Genomic DNA, 19,643 nt, shown 5'->3' on the forward strand with positions numbered 1-19,643 from the left:
GCCAAACTTCTGTCTTCGACAAATGTTTTGTGAATGCAACATCCGCAGAACCACTGACAACTTCAGCCTCAAGGGTACACAAGCCTTGTATCTTCACGCCTATTAAGACTTCCTTCAACCCACTTATGACTTTTAGAATACTTTTCTCTCCTTAGAAAACATATCCTTTCTTGTCGAATTCACTAAGAGAAATCAAATTTCTATTCGACAAAGGTACATACCTGACTTCAGCTAACAACCTTATTGACTCATCATGGAGCTTGAATCTCACAAATCCAACACTTGCAATCTTGTCAGCTTTATTTTTTCCAAGCAATACAAATCCACCATCTTGATCATGTAGTTCCTCGAATAAGTCTTTGATTGAAGTCATGTGTCAAGTGCAACCTGAATCCATAATCCACTCTTTACTTGAGTTGCCGCTTGAAACCACAAGAATATCAGATGACTCAAAATCATCTTGAACAATGGTTGTGTTGCCATTATCCTTACCTTCGTGATCTTTCAGGCGTTTAGGACACACTTTTCTTATATGACCCATCTTCTTACAGTGATAACATTGAATACCAGATGCATCACCACTATAAGACTTTTGTTGGCTTTTACCCTTCTTCGCCTTAACCAACAAACCTTCACCAATCGAAGATGTCTTGTGTTCCTTTTGTTTTTTCAAATCCTTATATTATAAGGCTGATTGGACTTCTTCAAAGGTCAGAGACTTTCTTCCATACAAGAGAGTTTCTTTGAAGTGAGCATGTGTTCTAGGAAAAACACACAACAGTAATAGCGCTTGATCTTCATCCTCGATTTTTACATTGACATTTTTAAGATCAAGAGTCAGCTTATTGAGCATATCTAACTGCTCAGCCAAAACTTTGTCTTGACTCAGCTTGAATGAATACAGAGCTTGCTTTAAGTATAGGCGATTGACCAATGATTTGGTCATGTACAAAATTTCAAGTTTCTCCCAAGGAACCAACGTCGCCGTCTCCTTAAACCTGTGGAAGAACCTTATCACCAAGACTCAATAAGATGACGTCGTGGGCTTTCTCTACCATAGTCAATTTTTCTTTATCCTTTAGCGTAGCGTCCATAGTTGTGGCTCCCTTTAATGCTTCTAAACAACCCTGTTGAACCAGTAAGGCTTTCATCTTCAAGAGCCACATACCGAAATCGTTCACTCCGGTGAACTTTTCAATCTCATATTTTATTGACGACATCTTCACCGCGCTCACTGCACTAATTTGTTGTGAAAACGATGACGGAATTACAAAGTATTATTGGTTTCTTGATCAGTAAGAAACCCACAAGGGTAAGAAAAAAATAATAACACAATGAAATTGGTTATAAAGTGTTATTCTTTACTTTCTCTTTGAAACAAGATTACAAGTGTTACAGAATGACAAATAATCTCTCTCACCATAATTAGGATTTGCCTTTTGCAATGATGAGAGACTAGTATCCTTTTTATTAGAAAACTAACATACTAAACTAATGAGATTTTACGCACATGCCCATTACACAAATTAACTTAGAGAACAAGCTAACTTAAGCAATTGGGCATAACAAACAGGCCCAATTCGACATGCTAACAATCCTAGCATACTTAGACTACAACATGTGAACAAACTTCGATGGCATGCTAAGGTCCTATCGAGTTTGTTGAACAAAGAAGCTACCCTTCGACCATACTAAAATTCGATCCAATATCTCACAAAATTTAAAGCACTACAAGAAAAAATGAGATTTATGACACATGAGTTACGACAATTCGCACAAAACTGCCCTTAATCTTGGACTGAGGCGTTTGTCACCACAGTTAGGGCCAACAGTCATAGATTTTCTAGACATGTTGAGTAACATAATTGCAACTATTACCAAAGAACCGTCCTCGTTCAACACCCATTATCGTTATGGTGAATTGTCGCAATTAATTTGATTAATCATAAGCGCTACTTTTTTTAAGATTCAAATTGCTACTTTTTTCCTTTTTCCCCCACTTTTTTTCCTCTTTCATTGTTTTATTTTTCCACCTTTTCACTTTTATTGATTAATTATGGGTAATGCTATAATTGTAGAAATGTTTTCTTGGAACTTATGTATTGCCTTTATCAAAATTTTATAATTAAATTTTTTATTACTTTTTCTAATACAAACTTTCTATTTATGAATTTCTTAACATGTGTCATTGTGGCACAAGTTAGCATTACCCGTTAATTATTAATTATATTAATATTAGCAGTATTTGTAATATACTGGCAATATTATACATATTCAATAAATTAGAAATATATCATCTAAATTTATTAAAAAATGAGAAAGCTTTCAAAATTAAAACCATCGTGTTACTCACTCAGAAAACTCAAATTCTTTCTCTCGTATTGGTCAACCATCATTCGTTCTCCGTTCACCATCTTCACTTCTTCATTCACCATCCTCGGTTCTCCATGTGTTGTCTGTCGTCCTCCTCTTTATCAGGATTAAAGTTAATTTTTTCCTCTCTATCTCTTATCTCTTAGAAATTTATGAATTTTCTCAATGTTCCAACTCTTTCTTGCAAAACCCTAAAACTCACTCAATTTTAAAATCTCTCCCTTTTTTTTCTCCTTATCTCTCAATCAATTGTATTAATATAGAACAATAATAAGGTTTAGTTTCGATGAGAAAATAATTTAGGATTCAATAGTTATCAACAAGAAAAGTTGTGGATTTTATACTTATTTATCTAAAAATTGGATTTGATTAAGTCTCAGAGATTTACTCAAGATTATTAAGAGTGTCATGAGTCTTTGAATGTGAATGCTTTTGTATATTAAAATTTTGTAAAGGTATATTTTATTTGTGTTGGTGTTTATAATTTTTTTTGATAATGTAGGTGAAAATTGATTTGTCTATAGAACTATTGTTTTGTATGTTTTTATGTTCTGTTGAGTTTCATTGTCATGGTCATAGCAGTCTTAATAATGAAGATTTTATGCCCCATGTATTGATTATCTGATCTATTGGTATTACAACTCTTCTAATTATAAGGGACTTTGTATAACAAATTAGTTAGGTGTTGTTTTATTCAATTGCAATCTTGAAACACATTTGTCTAGTTTGATCTTCTTCACTTCATGTCTGTTTCAATTGTAGTGAAGATAAGTAGTATCTTCCTTTAGTTTATGGGTAATTGATAGAAGCTGTGATTGATCTATGTGCATGCTAAAAGGTCCGATACTAGAAACTGAAGAATAGTTTAGAGCGAAGGGATGTGAAAATGTGTTTTTCATTGGTGATTGCTCAGAAACAATCAAGGTACATCTTAAGCCTTTAACAACTAAATATGTTGGTTGAAATTAAGGGGAATCTTGTGTATGCTAAATCTTGCTTGTAGTTACTTTTGTGCTTCATCTATTAGTGAGGATAGTTTAAGTTCAATTTTTAGTCTTGAAACATTATTTAAATTGTTTTTCTTTTTTATTTATATAAGTAACTTATAAAATTTTTATAGTTATTTTTGTTATTTTCCCATTTTAATACGGCACAGTATTGTTGGTCATTTTGATGCCTTGAATTTTTTTTATTGTGTTGTTCGTTTGATTTAAATAGATATATTAGCTTAAATTTAGTACAAATTAAGGCTATTTTAACAACATATCCATCCATAAAATCAAATTTTAAGGTTGTTTTTGTTCTTGCTAAAAAACACTAAAATATTAGACTTCCTCGTTCTAAGTCAAGAGCCTAAAATGAATAGTTGAGTGTCTGTTATGTATGTTTGTCTCGTTTTTGCTTGTCTTTTATCCTCTGAACATCCTCTTATTTATAAGTTTTCATCTCATTATCTCCTCCTTTTGCTTAACTCTCCATATCTTTCATAAATTCATCTATCAATAACGTATGTCGCCCTTATAGTTGTCATGTAACGTCCGCCTCTTCTCTAATTATAACTCTCTGCCATAATATATCACCATGTAATTTTTTATCATGACCCTTCAAATGGCATCTTAGCCTTGTCATCGGACCCAACTTGTACTAATTATACCATCTTTTTGTCCTCTGGTTTATCTTTCATTGGAAGAAATCTTTATCTTTTCTAAGCAATTTTCAGAGTTCTCGTTTGTTCTTCAAGACCAGGTACATTTTATTTTCGCTTCCTCATTCTTTTATTCAATGACTATTGTTGATGCATGTGACGAGAACACCAAAGCATTAAGAACCTTGAGTGCCCGCGAAATAAAAGATCTTTGGGATTTTTATGTGAGAGGGTATAGATATCCTTTAACCCGGACTGACTTTGATGGGATTATAAAGGAGGCTTACGATGATATTTATGCCTCTTTTAGCGATTTTGATTCTGACACTTTTTCATCAGATTCATCTGTAGAGGTGCCGATGGAGATTATGGATTCATTTGATCAAGAAGTAATGAGTTATGATCGCAACTCTATAGACGAGTTGGAGATAACTAAACTTTGGTCTTTGAAGAACGTATATTCTATTGGGAACGAAAACGATGTTATTTTGGAGCCATGTATTCCAGGGGAATATGTTTGCATAACTCATTTTAGGGGAGTTAAAGATGAATATTTTCATTTATATGTCGGGGTAATGGAAGATTTTAATATCCACCTTCCCTTTACCGATTTTGAATCTGATTTACTAAAAACCCTAAATGTCGCCCCTTCTAAACTTCGTCCCAATAGTCGAGGGTTTATCAAGGCTTTCAAAATAGTCTGCGAGGCCATAGATATACAACCTATCATAGGCTTATTTTTCTCCTTTTTTGAAATCAAATGTGTTGAAAAGGGTGGATAGGTAACTAATAGTGGCCTTCCCGGTAAGAGTTTTCTCCAAGCCTACACCACCAACTATAAAGGTTTTAAAGACCGGTTTCTACGAATTAGGTATGGATCGAGATATCCTCAAGTAATATATGCGCTAGACGGGTCTTACCGTTTTCCTATCTATTGGACTGGGAATCCTCTTTCAATATCTGGGTTTGATTTTGATAAATTAAACAACCATGATGTTAGATCTTTGGCCATCTTAGATTCCTTCCGTATGATAAAGGTCTGGAATCTATTGTCTCTACCCGAAGAGAAAAATGTTTCTTTCTTGGGTAATGATTATTTATTTGCTTTGTGTACCACTTGGAATACCATCATGCATTCCACTAACTTCTTTTCTCACTTTGCCTTTAGGAAAAATGACTGACATATCTATGAAGGAGTAGAAAAAACTGATGTTGGAAAAATGAATGACATTACCAGTCTCCTCAACTTCGTCAGCAACTTGTGCTTGTTCTGTGACTTCAGTTGTGTTATGAAATTCATCATCATTATGCTTCACCTAAATAAGAATCTCTTCCTGTTCCAGCTCCTCTTTAGAGATCTTTGTATTTCGACCAACATCATCAGTTTTCTTGAATGCCATTTCTGCTTCATTGAAAATTACATCTCAACTTATGATACACCTCATGTGACCTGGCTCTAGGCACCACAACCTATAAGTTTTGACTTCTCCAGGGTATTCAAGAAACATACATCTCAGAGCTCTAGGTTCAACCTTGTCTTGCCTAATGTGAGCATAGGCGACACACCAAATATTGTAAGTCTGTCGAGATTAGGTGGATGTCCCAACCAAACTTCTTTAAGTGACTTTATCCTCAAGGAAGTTGGGGGCACCTATTTATCAAGTATGATGCAGTCACAACAACTTCTGCCCAAAACACCTTCTTTAATCCCGTAACCAACATGCACCTCACTCTTTCTAGAATGGTTCAATTAAACATTTTCGCCAAACCATTTTGTAGGGGAGTTCCTGTCTTAGTTTTGTGCCTTGTAATACTAGACACAACACAATAACTGTCAAAAGCGAAATACAAAATTCAAGACCATTATCGATCCTCAACCTCTTGACCTTCCTACCAGTTTGGTTTTCGACCAGGTTACTTTTGAAATTTTCAAAAGTTCCATCCTTAGATTTCTGAATTAATACCCATAAGTTTCGTGAGTAATCATCAACTATGGATAGGAAATATCTCGCACCTGAGTGTAAACGATTTCTTGCAGGTCCCTAAAGATCACCATGAACGTAATTAAGGGATCCATGTGTTCTTTGTTTACCTTTTTTAAACTTCACCCTACATGATATACCAAATACACAAGGTTCACAAAACTACAGTTTTTCAACCTTGCCACCATATAGAAGATTTTTCTTCGATAATTCGATCAGGCCTCTTTCCCTGACATGGATAAGTCTCTTGTGCCATAGCTCAGTCTTCGACATAGGTTTTGCGGATGCCACATTTGCTGAAACACTTACAACCTCATCCTCAAGGGTATACATGCCCTGCCTCTTGGCGCCTCTCAAGACTTCCTTCTACCCCTTCATTAGCCTTAGGATACTTTGTTCTCCTTTGAAACATATCCTTTCTTGTCGAATTCACCAAGAGAAATCAAATTCCTTTTAAGATCTGTTACATACCTGACATCAATCAATAGCCTTATTGACTCATCATAGAGCTCGAATCTGACATATCCAATTCCTGCAATCTTTCAGGCTCTATTATTTCCCAACAACACTGATCCACCATCTTGATCACATAATTCCTCAAACACATATTTGTTTGGAGTCATGTTCCAAGTACAACCTGAATCCGTAATCCACTCCTTGCTAGAGTCGCTTCTTGAAACCACTAGGATATTAGATGATTCATAATCATCTTCTACAATGGTAGCATTATCATTATCCTTTCCACCATGATTATTCAGACGTTCAAGGAACATGTTTATTATATGTCCCTTCTTCTTATAATGATAACACCTAATTGTAGGAGTATTACCACCATAATAATTTTGTAGAACTTTACCCTTTTTCCTCTCATACTTGCCATCTTTCTTTGAGGACTTTCCTTTGACGGACAATCCTTCACCAACAGAAGATGGTTTATGCTCCTTTCTTTCATTCAGGTTCTTAGAATACAAGGTTGATTGAACTTATTCAAAGGTCAGGAACTCTTGCATATAATAGGCTTTCTTTGAAGTGAGTATGATACTTAGGTATAATACATAACAGCAGCAACACATGATCTTCATCATCAAGTTGTTGAACATATCCAGCTGCTCAGCCAAGACTTTGTCTCCACTCATCCTGAACGAATACAAATCTTACTTCAGGTAGAGGAGATTGACCAAGGATTTGGTCATATACAAACCCTCGAGTTTACCCCATACACACGTTGTCGTCTTCTCCTTTGAGACCTGACGGAGAATCTTATCACAAAGGCTTAATATGACGGCGTTACAGGCTTTTTCAATCATTGTTGTCTTCTCTTTCTCCGTTAGGGAAACATCCATCTTCTCTGGCCCTTTCAACGCTTCAATAAACCTTGTTGAACCAGTAGGACTTGCATATTCAAGCGCCACAAACCAAAATCATTCACACCGGCGAATTTTTCAATCTCATACTTTGTTGACGACTGATCGGGAAAATAGCAAGTGTACTATTTCACCGATGTAGTAATGAAAGGAATTATCCTGAGTATCGATCTCGAGGACTGCGCAGGAACTATCAGTGTTGATAATGATTCAATTAAACAAAATAACCTTGGGTTGGTAAGTGAAGAGTGAATTTGCTTTGTAAAATATAAAGGCAAAATAGAAATTTTTGAATGTAGAAAAGTTAAACATGCTAGATCAAGGGTGTATGAATTGCTCTGAAATAAACTTAATCCTTATTTTATGATATCTATGTTCGAATGATTCAATATGGTTCTCAAGAGTAGTTTCCCCTAATTCCTTAGCCAGAAACCATTAACATTCAATTTTAAATCCCAATTCCTTAGCCATTCAAAAGAATATTAATCCCATGTATGAATATCAAGAATATCCCATCATCACTATTAGATCCTCATTCCTAAGCGAAATTAGCGATGTTGTTATACACATAGTGATAAAGGGATTTGTCAGACCTCCTTTACCTCCAAATCAATACCTAATTTTCCAATACGGCAAGCATTACACTCGTGATATAACAAATTGATTTCATAAAAACATAGACATTCATAACATTGTAGGAAAAAGGTTCATTACAAAAGCAATTCAGGGACACCCCCCTAGCATTGGGGGGTTTAGCTCATTATCGTATTCAAAGAAGGTACAAATATAAGATTAGACATTACAAGAGATTAGATAACTTCGATCTTCAATTGCTTCCGCACTTGATGATCTCCGTCCTCCAAAAGTCTTGATTCTCTCGTCCCCTCTTCTCCTCCGTTTGTCTTTCCATTAGGTCTAAAAAGTGTAGTACACATTACAGCCAAGTCAAAAAGTCAAAATTGCCCTTCGGGATCACTTCATGAGTGAAAATAGAAAATCAGAAAAATTCAGCGCGCTAGCCAACACGGGCCGTGCCAAGCAACACGGCCGGCCGTGTTGGCTCTTCAATTATTTTATTTTTGATTTTCCTTCAGACTTGCTGACACGGACCGTGCCAAGCAACACGGTCGGCCGTGTCAGCCCCCTGGTTTTTGTATGGGAAGAAGGTCTTCTTGCAGCACGGGCCGTGTCAGGAGACACGAGCCGTGTTTGGCTCCAGGAATTTCCTTCTATATTTTATTTCTTTTTCTTTCACTCTTCCATTGTTGCCTTGGCACTTCCGACTCTTCAACTACTTCTGAAACATGCACAATACCATGGAAACGACATCAAACGCATCTAAAAACTTAAATTAACACCAAAAGCAAAATAAGCATAAAACTTACTCAACTATGAAATACTTAAAACACTAAAACTCAAAATAAAAGGTTACCACATTGATGAATTTTGGCCGAGAACATGATGAAAATCAAGTAATATGGTGACCGATCACAACCCCAAACTTATCTCATTGCTTGTCCTCAAGTGATGCAAGAGACAACAAACAGAGGTCACCCCAAAATTCCTTTTCACCACTATACAACCGATGTTATTCGCACCGAGTTTCCTACCTTCATGGTCAAGACGTTGGCCACCCTATCCGAACTATCCGCTACACCTCACAGTCCAGCACCTCTTTACCTGCAAGCTTTTCATACATCTCACACAATCTCTCAGGGTTAGCACTAAAGACTCAGTATATGCAATATCGACTCTTAGTTTTTGAATAAATTCTACTTCTATTGCACAAACATAATTCACACGCTTTTGGAGGACTTAGGGTTGTAACGGGGCTTAGGACAGGTGGGATAAACAACAAACGGATACACAAGGGGTTTTTGGGCTCGGCACTCCTGTTATGTTTCTTGTACCTGTGCTTATTTTGATATACAGGGGTTCGACATCGACTATTTAACTTTACTCAACTGATTGAGTATTTCAAATGTAATCAAGTCGTTTAATTGGGACAAGTGCGTTTTAATGAGTTCTATTTTTCTTTTCTCTTTTTTTTTTCTTTTTCCGGAGCATTCAAAGAGCCTCCAATTTTTCTTTTCTCTTTTCTTGTAACGATTTTTCGCACACTTGTCCCTATTGTATTAGATTTACCACCCCAAACTTAGAATTCACACAGTTTCCAAAATCCATAACATTTATACCGAGCAAGGGTAGAAGAGATTCTTATATTTTTTTTTCTTTTCTGGCCATAGGGTAACATAAGCGGTTTACAAACAAACAAAATGGTTAAAGGCTCAAAGGGGTTCGCAACGGATAAAACGTACAAGGGTGGCTGGAAAGGCTCAAGGTTAAACAACAAAAATGTGCCTCAGTGTGTGTCATAATGCAGTGCTCTGTCAGTAGAACGTACGCAAAACCAGAGCGATAGAGTCATACCTGGATTAACTCTCATGATGATCTCTAAGTATTTGGCTTTTTTTTGTAATCTCACCATGTGGGTAAACTTGTAGGTTCCAAAGCACTCTCTGTGTAATGTAGCTTCTTCTTGGTTCAGGTGTACCATACTTCTATCTCAATCCAGTTTTCATCCCACTGTGTCCAACAATAGTTTTTCTTCGACTGCATAAATTTCCAGGGTGCCTCGGGAGCGTGAGTTCGGGTTGTGTCTTTCATCCACTAACCATCCTTCCATCACGCCTCTGGTTTTTATCCATCAATCTGTAACTCAACATCCAAACAGTTGAAAATAAAAGAAATCAAAGGAAAATTAACTTAAACAAAAAATGAAAAACCAAAACGGAAAATAAATTAAAACAATGAAATGAACCCCCCCACACTTGAACTAAACATTGACCCCAATGTTTAAACCCAAATGCAAGAGGGACTTACAGTGTCTACTGCGGAGGAGGGTGCTGTGGAAATTGCAACATCATATGTTGCATCATCCTTTGAATATCATCAATGGCAGCCCCTTGACGGAGCTGCTCTGTCACGATCCGATCAATCTCCGCTCCCTGGCGAGCCTGCTCAACACGGAACTGATCCATGTCCATGGGTGTCCATCCAGCAGAGGAGGCTCCCATACCTCTGTGGTGAGAGGTGTGAGGGTGAGGAACAGCCCTCTCCCTTGCCGGTGCATCTTCCTCCCTCGTATCGCCTGCAAGAAATTCATCTTCTCCCGCCTCTTCGGGGTCAACAGAGGTATACAACCAATTCTCATTGTTATCAACATTAGTTTTATCAGTGTTCGGTAAGCGGAACAGCCGGCGTGTTCGGCTTACCAACACATACCCATGACGGCTTTGTTCGAGCATGCCTTGCGTACACAGGGCATTGAGGTCAAGCTTACCCAACGCCTGCATCGGGGTTTCTCCGTCCAACACCGGCCTACACCCACACCAGTCAGCAATTTGTGTTATCATACCTCCCACAGAAATGGCTCCTGAGCTTGCACGCCCCATGGTACCCAAATGGTCCGCGGCGAATGCCGCCACATTCACTGGTTCCTCATTAACCATGGCATGCATCAAATATAGCTCCCGCTTTGCCGCTACACCTGTACTATCTCCTCGTCCAAATAAGGTGAATGCTAACCCTTTTTGAGCATATCGGAAGCACGGGTTTTGAATCCATGATGCCTTTGCACTCCGGGGTTCGTACTGTGGTAAACCTGTAATAGAGGACCAAAAGGAACCTGCAGAAAAGTCATTTGGCACTGCCCCGGATCCTACCAATGGTAACCGGAGGCATTGCCCAAGCTGAATAACCGACATCGAGTAATCTTTGTTATAAAGTCGGAAACTCATAGTACCAAAATATTCATAGACATGACCAGTCCAATTTTTTTCCAATTTAAATTTAACAGTGCTTAGGAACTCTAGAGTGATGCGTTCATAGGTAGGCACATCAGCATGCATAAATTCAAAAATACCTAAATTGTGGAACATTTGGGATACATCATCTAAAATTCCTAAAGCACTCATAGTCTCATCACAAACATACCTTGTAGGTACAAGCTTCCTTTTAAGGTGAGTCTTGTACCTTTCAACATGGTCATCATCCTCAAAAATAATTCCGTGTGCATTCGGCATCCTCCGGGCCCTTTGTCTCGGCCTTGAGGTCTCTACCACCGCCTTTCCTCGCTCGGCTCTTTTGGGGGCATAATGGTCACCTGAAAAGTTAGCGAAAAAAAATAGTGGAGATAGAGAAAAATAATACCGTCACGGTGTAGAGTGCGAGAAACGGCTCAACTTTTGTGAAGGAACTTTGAAAAATAATGGTTAGATGATGAAGAAATATGAGGTTTAAGGTGAAAGAAGTTATGGAGTTTAGGAGATATGAGGGAAAAATAGGGTTGGAGGAGATGAAGTGGCTGAAAAGTGAGTGGGGGAGGTTAAAAGGTATTTAAAAACGTGTGGCCCCACTCCAACGTCTCTAAATTTAAAAAAAAATTCTGAGTTACGCACTGCAACACGGCCCGTGCTGGACCACACGGCCGACCGTGTTGCACCCCTGGAAAATGTATGGGAAAAATGTAAGCATGCAACACGGCCCGTGTTGGCACACACGGCTGCCCGTGTTGCTCCTCTGGAAAATGTATTGGCTTCTGAAAATTGAGCAACACGGCCCGTGCTAGCTCACACGGCCGGCCGTGTTGCACCTCTTTTCTGACTACTTCCTTCATTGTTGGGTTAAGTCGTTGTTGAGGTTGGACAACCGGCTGGTGATCATCTTCCATGAGAATTTTGTGCATGCATATTGTAGGGCTTATTCCCTTCAAATTCTCTGTGTCGAGGACGACATATTTGAGGTTCTCCGGTAGTTGTTTCAATTCGGTTCCCTTCTTTTGTTCATCTTTCTTTTCTTCCACTAAGGGTTGCCTTAAATCTTTCCACCGGTTGTGTCGATAACCTTTAAAAGGTGGTGATGCTTCCGTCATGGCTAAAACTTCCATATCTTTCTCATTAACTACTTCCTCTTTGTTAAAAATTGATAAGCTCAACACCCTTTCCAAGGGTAATTTTTGTGTTGTCAAGCAATTTTTCTTTTCACATATTTGATCGATTGTCTCAATATGTTGGCTAGTAGCAACCTCATCCTTGTACTTCATGGTGTTTCGCACATCAATTTTTAACTCTTCATCATACACTTTCAAAGTCATCGTGCCTTCTTCTATGTCGATCAAACATCTCCCGGTCTCTAAAAATGGTCTCCCCAAAATGATTGGTATCTCTTCATCTTCCGGCATTTCCAAAATGACAAAATCCACCGGAAACATAAACTTGTCGATCTTTACTAGCACATCTTCTACTATCCCATAGGGTCTCTTCACAGAGCGGTCAGCAAACTGGAGTGTCATTCTCGTATCTTGAATTTTACCTATCCCCAACTTCTTATAGATAGACAGCGGCATCAGACTTACACTCGCTCCCAAATCAATTAGAGCTTTCTTGAAGGATCTATCTCCAATGGCACACGGAATGGTCAGAGAACCTCGATCCTTCTTTTTCACCGGAACCTTCATACCCTGCAAAATGGCATTACAAGTTTCCGTTAGAATAATCGGGTTAGTTTCTATGGTCCGCTTCTTCGAGATGATGTCTTTCATGAACTTTGCGTAGGTAGGCATTTGCTCAAGCGCCTCCAAGAAAGGAATGTTTAGCTCAAGCTTTTTAAACATTTCCAAGAACTTCTCAAAGTTTTTCTCATGCTGCCCTTTCTTCTTATTTCTTGTTGGGAATGGCAGTTTGACGGCCGGTTTTTGATCATTCACTTTATCTTTAACCACTCGTTCATCATGAGTGACCTCTTCATTTGCAACCTCATTTTCTTTTATCTCTAGATCAACTTCAAGCAATACGTCTTCTTCTTCAGAACTCTTCTCAGGTATTTCTTTTGACTTACCATTCCTGGTGGTCACCGCATTCACATGATAATTTTCTCTTGGATTAGTAACCGTAGAACTTGGTAAAACTCCCTGTTGTGGAGAACCCGCTAGTTGTTGTGCTATCTGACTCATTTGTATTTCAAGATTCTTAATTGAAGCACCTGTGTTTTTTAAATTACTTCGAGTCTCTTCTTGAAATTGAGAGCTTTGAGCGGCCATCTTCTCAATGGCAATCTCCCAATCAGCTTTTCTTGGTACCTGTTGCTGAAACTGTTGTTGAGGTTGTTGATACGGCTGTTGTTGTTGTGGTTGGTTCTGCACATTTCCTTGTTGATCCTTCCATGAGAAATTTGGATGGTTCTTCCAACCCGGATTGTATGTGTTTGAATAAGGGTTGTTCTGCCTAAGAAACTTGATCTCCTCAATTTGTTGTGCGGTAGCAAAGCAATGTGCGGTAAGATGAGGTCCTCCACAAATTTCGCAATTACTAGTTTGAGTTGGTTGAACCTGTTGAACCTGTGCCACAGTTTGGGTATCAATAGCCATCTTCTTCAGTCTCCTTTCTACTTCAGCTGCTATTTGATCTTCCATCTTCACCACTTGGCTTGCCAATTTCAGGTCAATTATCCCTTCGGGTTGACTAACACTGCGGTCATACAACTCCAAGTGCTCATTGGCTGCAATGGCTTCGATAATCTTTTTAATACCAGTGGCTGTTGTAAAGTTGGTTGAGCCACCAGCTGCTGTGTCAATGAGTTGCTTAGTCTTCAGCCGAAGACCATTCACAAAATTCTGCATTTGCTCCGTTGCATCCATATTATGAGTAGGACATGCAACCAACAATCGTTTGAACCTCTTATACGCATCTCCAAGTGACTCTCCTTCCTTCTGTTTAAAATTCACTATGTCGTACCTCTTTCGGATGTACACAGAGGCCGGAAAGTACTCGTTGAGAAAAGTTGTCTCCATCTGTTGCCAAGTTGTGATGCTTCCAGCAGGTAAAGAGTAGAACCACTCTTCAGCATCTTCTGACAATGTAAACGGAAACATGACCAGCTTCTTAGCTTCCTCAGAATGTCCCTCAATCTTTAACGACGTAGTCATAGTCAGAAACCTTTGCAAATGCTTGTTGGCATCTTCGTTAATTTTTCCTGCGAAAGGTCTCCTTTCTAGTTGCCGTATCGTTGAGGGGTGAAGTTGAAAGTGGGCAACATTGACTGGTTGATTCACGATTGTCATCCTTCCAGGCGGGGCATTTGCTCCTCCGTAATCACCTAATAGTCTCTCCGCAGGAGGTGGATCAGCTGCCATAGTTTCAAGTTCGGTATCAGAATTTTTAGAATCAGAGTGTTCCGAATGAATTGAAACGGTTCCCTCTTTCTCAGAATCAGAAACTATCAGCGGTTCTTCTGTTACTTCCAGTCTGTCGTGTCTGGCTTTTCTGATTCGTGCTCGCAACGATCGTTCTGGTTCTGCGTCAAAAAGAAATTCAGCTGAGGCCTTACCTCGCATAAACTATTAGACAGTTGTTAGGATAGGCAAAGTGATATAAACAAATAAAATAAAGTAAAATTTTAGTTGCAGAGCAACAAAATTCCAATTGAATAATTATTAACAGATAGTTTGGCAGTCCCCGGCAACGGCGCCAAAAACTTGATCGGGAAAATAACAAGTGTACTATTTCACCGATGTAGTAATGAAAGGAATTATCCTGAGTATCGATCTCGAGGACTGCGCAGGAACTATCAGTGTTGATAATGATTCAATTAAACAAAATAACCTTGGGTTGGTAAGTGAAGAGTGAATTTGCTTTGTAAAATATAAAGGCAAAATAGAAATTTTTGAATGTAGAAAAGTTAAACATGCTAGATCAAGGGTGTATGAATTGCTCTGAAATAAACTTAATCCTTATTTTATGATATCTATGTTCGAATGATTCAATATGGTTCTCAAGAGTAGTTTCCCCTAATTCCTTAGCCAGAAACCATTAACATTCAATTTTAAATCCCAATTCCTTAGCCATTCAAAAGAATATTAATCCCATGTATGAATATCAAGAATATCCCATCATCACTATTAGATCCTCATTCCTAAGCGAAATTAGCGATGTTGTTATACACATAGTGATAAAGGGATTTGTCAGACCTCCTTTACCTCCAAATCAATACCTAATTTTCCAATACGGCAAGCATTACACTCGTGATATAACAAATTGATTTCATAAAAACATAGACATTCATAACATTGTAGGAAAAAGGTTCATTACAAAAGCAATTCAGGGACACCCCCCTAGCATTGGGGGGTTTAGCTCATTATCGTATTCAAAGAAGGTACAAATATAAGATTAGACATTACAAGAGATTAGATAGCTTCGATCTTCAATTGCTTCCGCACTTGATGATCTCCGTCCTCCAAAAGTCTTGATTCTCTCGTCCCCTCTTCTCCTCCGTTTGTCTTTCCATTAGGTCTAAAAAGTGTAGTACACATTACAGCCAAGTCAAAAAGTCAAAATTGCCCTTCGGGATCACTTCATGAGTGAAAATAGAAAATCAGAAAAATTCAGCGCGCTAGCCAACACGGGCCGTGCCAAGCAACACGGCCGGCCGTGTTGGCTCTTCAATTATTTTATTTTTGATTTTCCTTCAGACTTGCTGACACGGGCCGTGCCAAGCAACACGGCCGGCCGTGTCAGCCCCCTGGTTTTTGTATGGGAAGAAGGTCTTCTTGCAGCACGGGCCGTGTCAGGAGACACGGGCCGTGTTTGGCTCCAGGAATTTCCTTCTATATTTTATTTCTTTTTCTTTCACTCTTCCATTGTTGCCTTGGCACTTCCGACTCTTCAACTACTTCTGAAACATGCACAATACCATGGAAACGACATCAAACGCATCTAAAAACTTAAATTAACACCAAAAGCAAAATAAGCATAAAACTTACTCAACTATGAAATACTTAAAACACTAAAACTCAAAATAAAAGGTTACCACATTGATGAATTTTGGCCGAGAACATGATGAAAATCAAGTAATATGGTGACCGATCAACGACATCTTCTCCTCCATGTTCACCGTACTAGTTTGTTGTGAAAGTGATGACCAAAAAACAGAATATGATCGATTTCTTGATTAACAAGAAAACCACAAAGTAAAAGAAAAGAGAGAAGAGAAGATAAAGAGAATTCAAAGTGGTTTAAAAATGGATTCTTGATTCAATTACACATTAGAAAATAATGTTTACAATTGAGTCTCAACCACATCGCTTTCTCCCTCTGATTAGGATTATCAAGGATTAATGGAGAAGTGATGACTAGTATGCTATTTATAAGAAAACTAAATCATAGTTTTCAACTAACATACTAAACAATTGGTCCAACAGATTGGCCCAATTTGACATGCTAACTTAACCAACAAGCTAACATATACATCTGCATGCAAGAACAAACTTCGACTACGGTATACACATCTTCGACTGTTGTTGAACCATGAAACTAACCTTATTGAGGCTAGAGTTCGATCCAAATACCACATAAATTATATGTATGCATGATTTAATAAAATAAATAAACATTGTATCGTCTACGTATCAATTTACATTTTAAAGAAAGATTTTAACTTATTTATTATTATATTAGGTTAATGTTAACGTGTGCCCCAAGGACACATGTTAAGCAATTCATAAATAGAAAGTTTATATTGACAAAAAAGTAATAAAAATATTAATTATAAAATTTTAATAAAGATAATACACAAGTTCAAAGAAAACATTTCTACAATTAGTTCTTAACAGTAATCCTAGGGCACAAGTTAACATTATCCATTATATTATTATTATTATCATTGACTCTCACTTTTTTTTAGAAACATAAGTCTATCATACAAAGGTGGCACCAGCCATAAAACCTAAAATCTCACCCCATTTTCATTCATTTTTCATACAAATTTTCTTATTTTCACTTTTTCTTTGTCCAACAAGTTTGAGTTCAGTAAGGTTTTGATGAATATTTTCTTCGTTACTAATAAGTCGTTATAATACCCAAATTTTAATTTAAATTATTTTTAAAATTAACAACTATTTTAGATAATTACAATTTTCAAAATTTTTTATCAATTCAAAATGTTATTAAGGTTATGCTCTCGGTAAATTTTAAAACCTATCAAATATAAACGGGGTATAGTCTATTAACATTTGAGTTGAAGAAATATTTAATAATAGTAAAAATCATTATTTAAGGTTTAAAAATAAAAATTTGAGTTATTACAAGTTATATTTAATCAAATCATAGAGTATTTTCTAATTATATTTTTAAAATCCGTACAACGCAACGATCAATAAAAATCCGTACAACGCAACGATCAATAAAAATCAAGTTGATGCATCCACATTGTTGACAGAAAATGATGTGGATGAAGAATGTGAAGAGTTTGTATCCGAGGATAGTATCAGAACAGATGAAGACTTTGAATAGATAGTATGATGTATTGTTACTTAATGTACTGTGTAATGTTACTTAATGTACTGTGTAATGTTACTTAATGTAGGATGTATTACATGTGTTTATTGATTGTAGATAAAATGCCGCCCCGAACCGATAGGGGTAAGGGTCAGCAGCGCCCGAGGATAAGGGTATGTGAGGCTCCTCAGTCGGCCGTATGTCCTCCCCCACAGAGTCAGGTAGAGCCCATGTCTACGACCTCTCAACATTTTATGCCACTGCAGTCATCTATGGGGTATCCTCCCCCACAGACTCAGGTAGATCCCATGACCATGGGTTCACAGCCTTTTCTCTCGCTACTATCATCCCATGGTTATCCTATGGCCCAACTTGGGAACCCATCCTTTATTAGCCCATCTGGGAACCCATCATTTATTAGCCCATCTGGGAACCCATCCTTTATTAGCCCATCTGGGAACCCATCATTTATTAGCCCATCTGGGAACCCATCCTTTATTAGCCCATCTGGGACTTCATCATACCATCAGACTGGGGGATCTAGTTTTCCTCATCCCTCACAGGTACCCCCACCCTTCATGCAGTCTGGGATCTTTCCAGATCCCACACAGGTACCTCTGTCGTCCCAGCATCCCACAAACACACCATCATCATCCACGCATCATGGGGGATCTCGCACCCCACACCCACCACGTGCCACAGATATACCCGTGCCTGAGGAGCAGGAGGAGCAGGATGACCAGGAGCAGCAGGATGACCATGTTTTAGAGCAACCAACTGCAAATCCCACAGAGTATGAGATGATTGATGGCAGATATTTTATTGAGCCATGTGGAAAATCGTAAGTATCTAATTTATAAATTTTATTTAGTATACATGTTTCCATGTTTCCATGTTTATAATTAACACTTATTCAAATTGTTGTTTAGTTTCTCTCCGAGTAGGCCAGCTGCACAGTGTGTAAAACATGTGATTCAACAAATGTATAAAAAAGCTTGGAAGTCATTCAAAGAACTTTCCAAGGATGAGAAAGATGAATGGTTTGATAAATTTAAGGTAAAATAAATTTTATTGTTGTTATTTTAATTAGTTATTTTATTGTAATATATTATCTAACACTTATCTAACAATTTTTTTGAATGTCATACAACATTGTAGGAAAAGTGTACGTGGAATGTAATGGATGAATATATGATTAGAAAAAATTATCGGGGAAGAACATCTGTCCGACTTTCTGACATGCTTAGGCGTGTCAGACTTGATTGGGAAGAACGAAATATTCGTCCCAACTGGATAGGCAAGGAAGTATTTGACGAACTTCTTGCCTATTGGGCTACCGATAATTTTAAAGCTAAATCTCAAAAAGCAAAAGACATGAGAGCATCCGAAAGGGGGGGTTGCCTTAATGCTACAGGAAGTATAAGCATTGGAGAACATGCAAAACGAATGGTAAAAATTATAACTACGGTTTAAAATTATATTTTGATTTATTATGTGTTTAATTAAATTTATTTATATTAATCAGACACAGGCACAAGGAAGACCCCCCCGACTTAATGAGTTGTTTGTGAAGACCCGTACAAAAAAATCGGGGGATTTGGTTGATGATCGGTCGAGAAGAACTATAGTAAGTTGTTTCTATTTTATTTTTTTTTGTTAAAATTCTATCAATTTGTGGCGTGAATTTCACGTGGTAATAATGTTTGTGGCATGAATTTCATGTGGCAACAATATATGTGGGATTCTTTTCATGTCACAACTGTATCTAATTATTTTTTTGTTGTATGTGTAGGAGGAGTATCAAAGATTGCTCACACAATTTCTAGTTGAAAATCCTCAATATACACCTGTTGGTTCTAATCCGCTTGATCCACGCGTGGATATGTATATCTGGAGCTTAGTCACTGGAGGGAAGGGACGTAATGGGTGTTTTTTGGTGTTGGTCCTT

General features: G+C 37.8%; 1 protein-coding gene across 1 annotated transcript; it reads left to right on the top strand.

The window, feature by feature from the left end:
• Positions 1-18,526: 18,526 nt before the first annotated feature.
• On the top strand, positions 18,527-19,293 carry LOC127076503 (uncharacterized). Its single transcript, XM_051018170.1, has 2 exons — positions 18,527-18,751; positions 18,854-19,293. Exons 1-2 carry the CDS (start codon positions 18,677-18,679, stop codon positions 19,166-19,168), a joined length of 390 nt encoding a protein of 129 aa, XP_050874127.1. The 5' UTR covers positions 18,527-18,676; the 3' UTR covers positions 19,169-19,293.
• Positions 19,294-19,643: the final 350 nt, after the last annotated feature.

Source organism: Lathyrus oleraceus, chromosome 4, assembly GCF_024323335.1.
Source record: "Lathyrus oleraceus cultivar Zhongwan6 chromosome 4, CAAS_Psat_ZW6_1.0, whole genome shotgun sequence".
NCBI classification, from domain to species: domain Eukaryota; kingdom Viridiplantae; phylum Streptophyta; class Magnoliopsida; order Fabales; family Fabaceae; genus Lathyrus; species Lathyrus oleraceus.

What these genes read in the sequence shown, in the direction of transcription:
- LOC127076503 (XM_051018170.1), top strand. Translation starts at nt 18,677, where the DNA reads ATGTATAAAAAAGCTTGGAAGTCATTCAAAGAACTTTCCAAGGATGAG. An exon ending in AATGGTTTGATAAATTTAAG is followed by an intron (nt 18,752 to 18,853) that starts GTAAAATAAATT and finishes ACAACATTGTAG; the next exon opens with GAAAAGTGTACGTGGAATGT.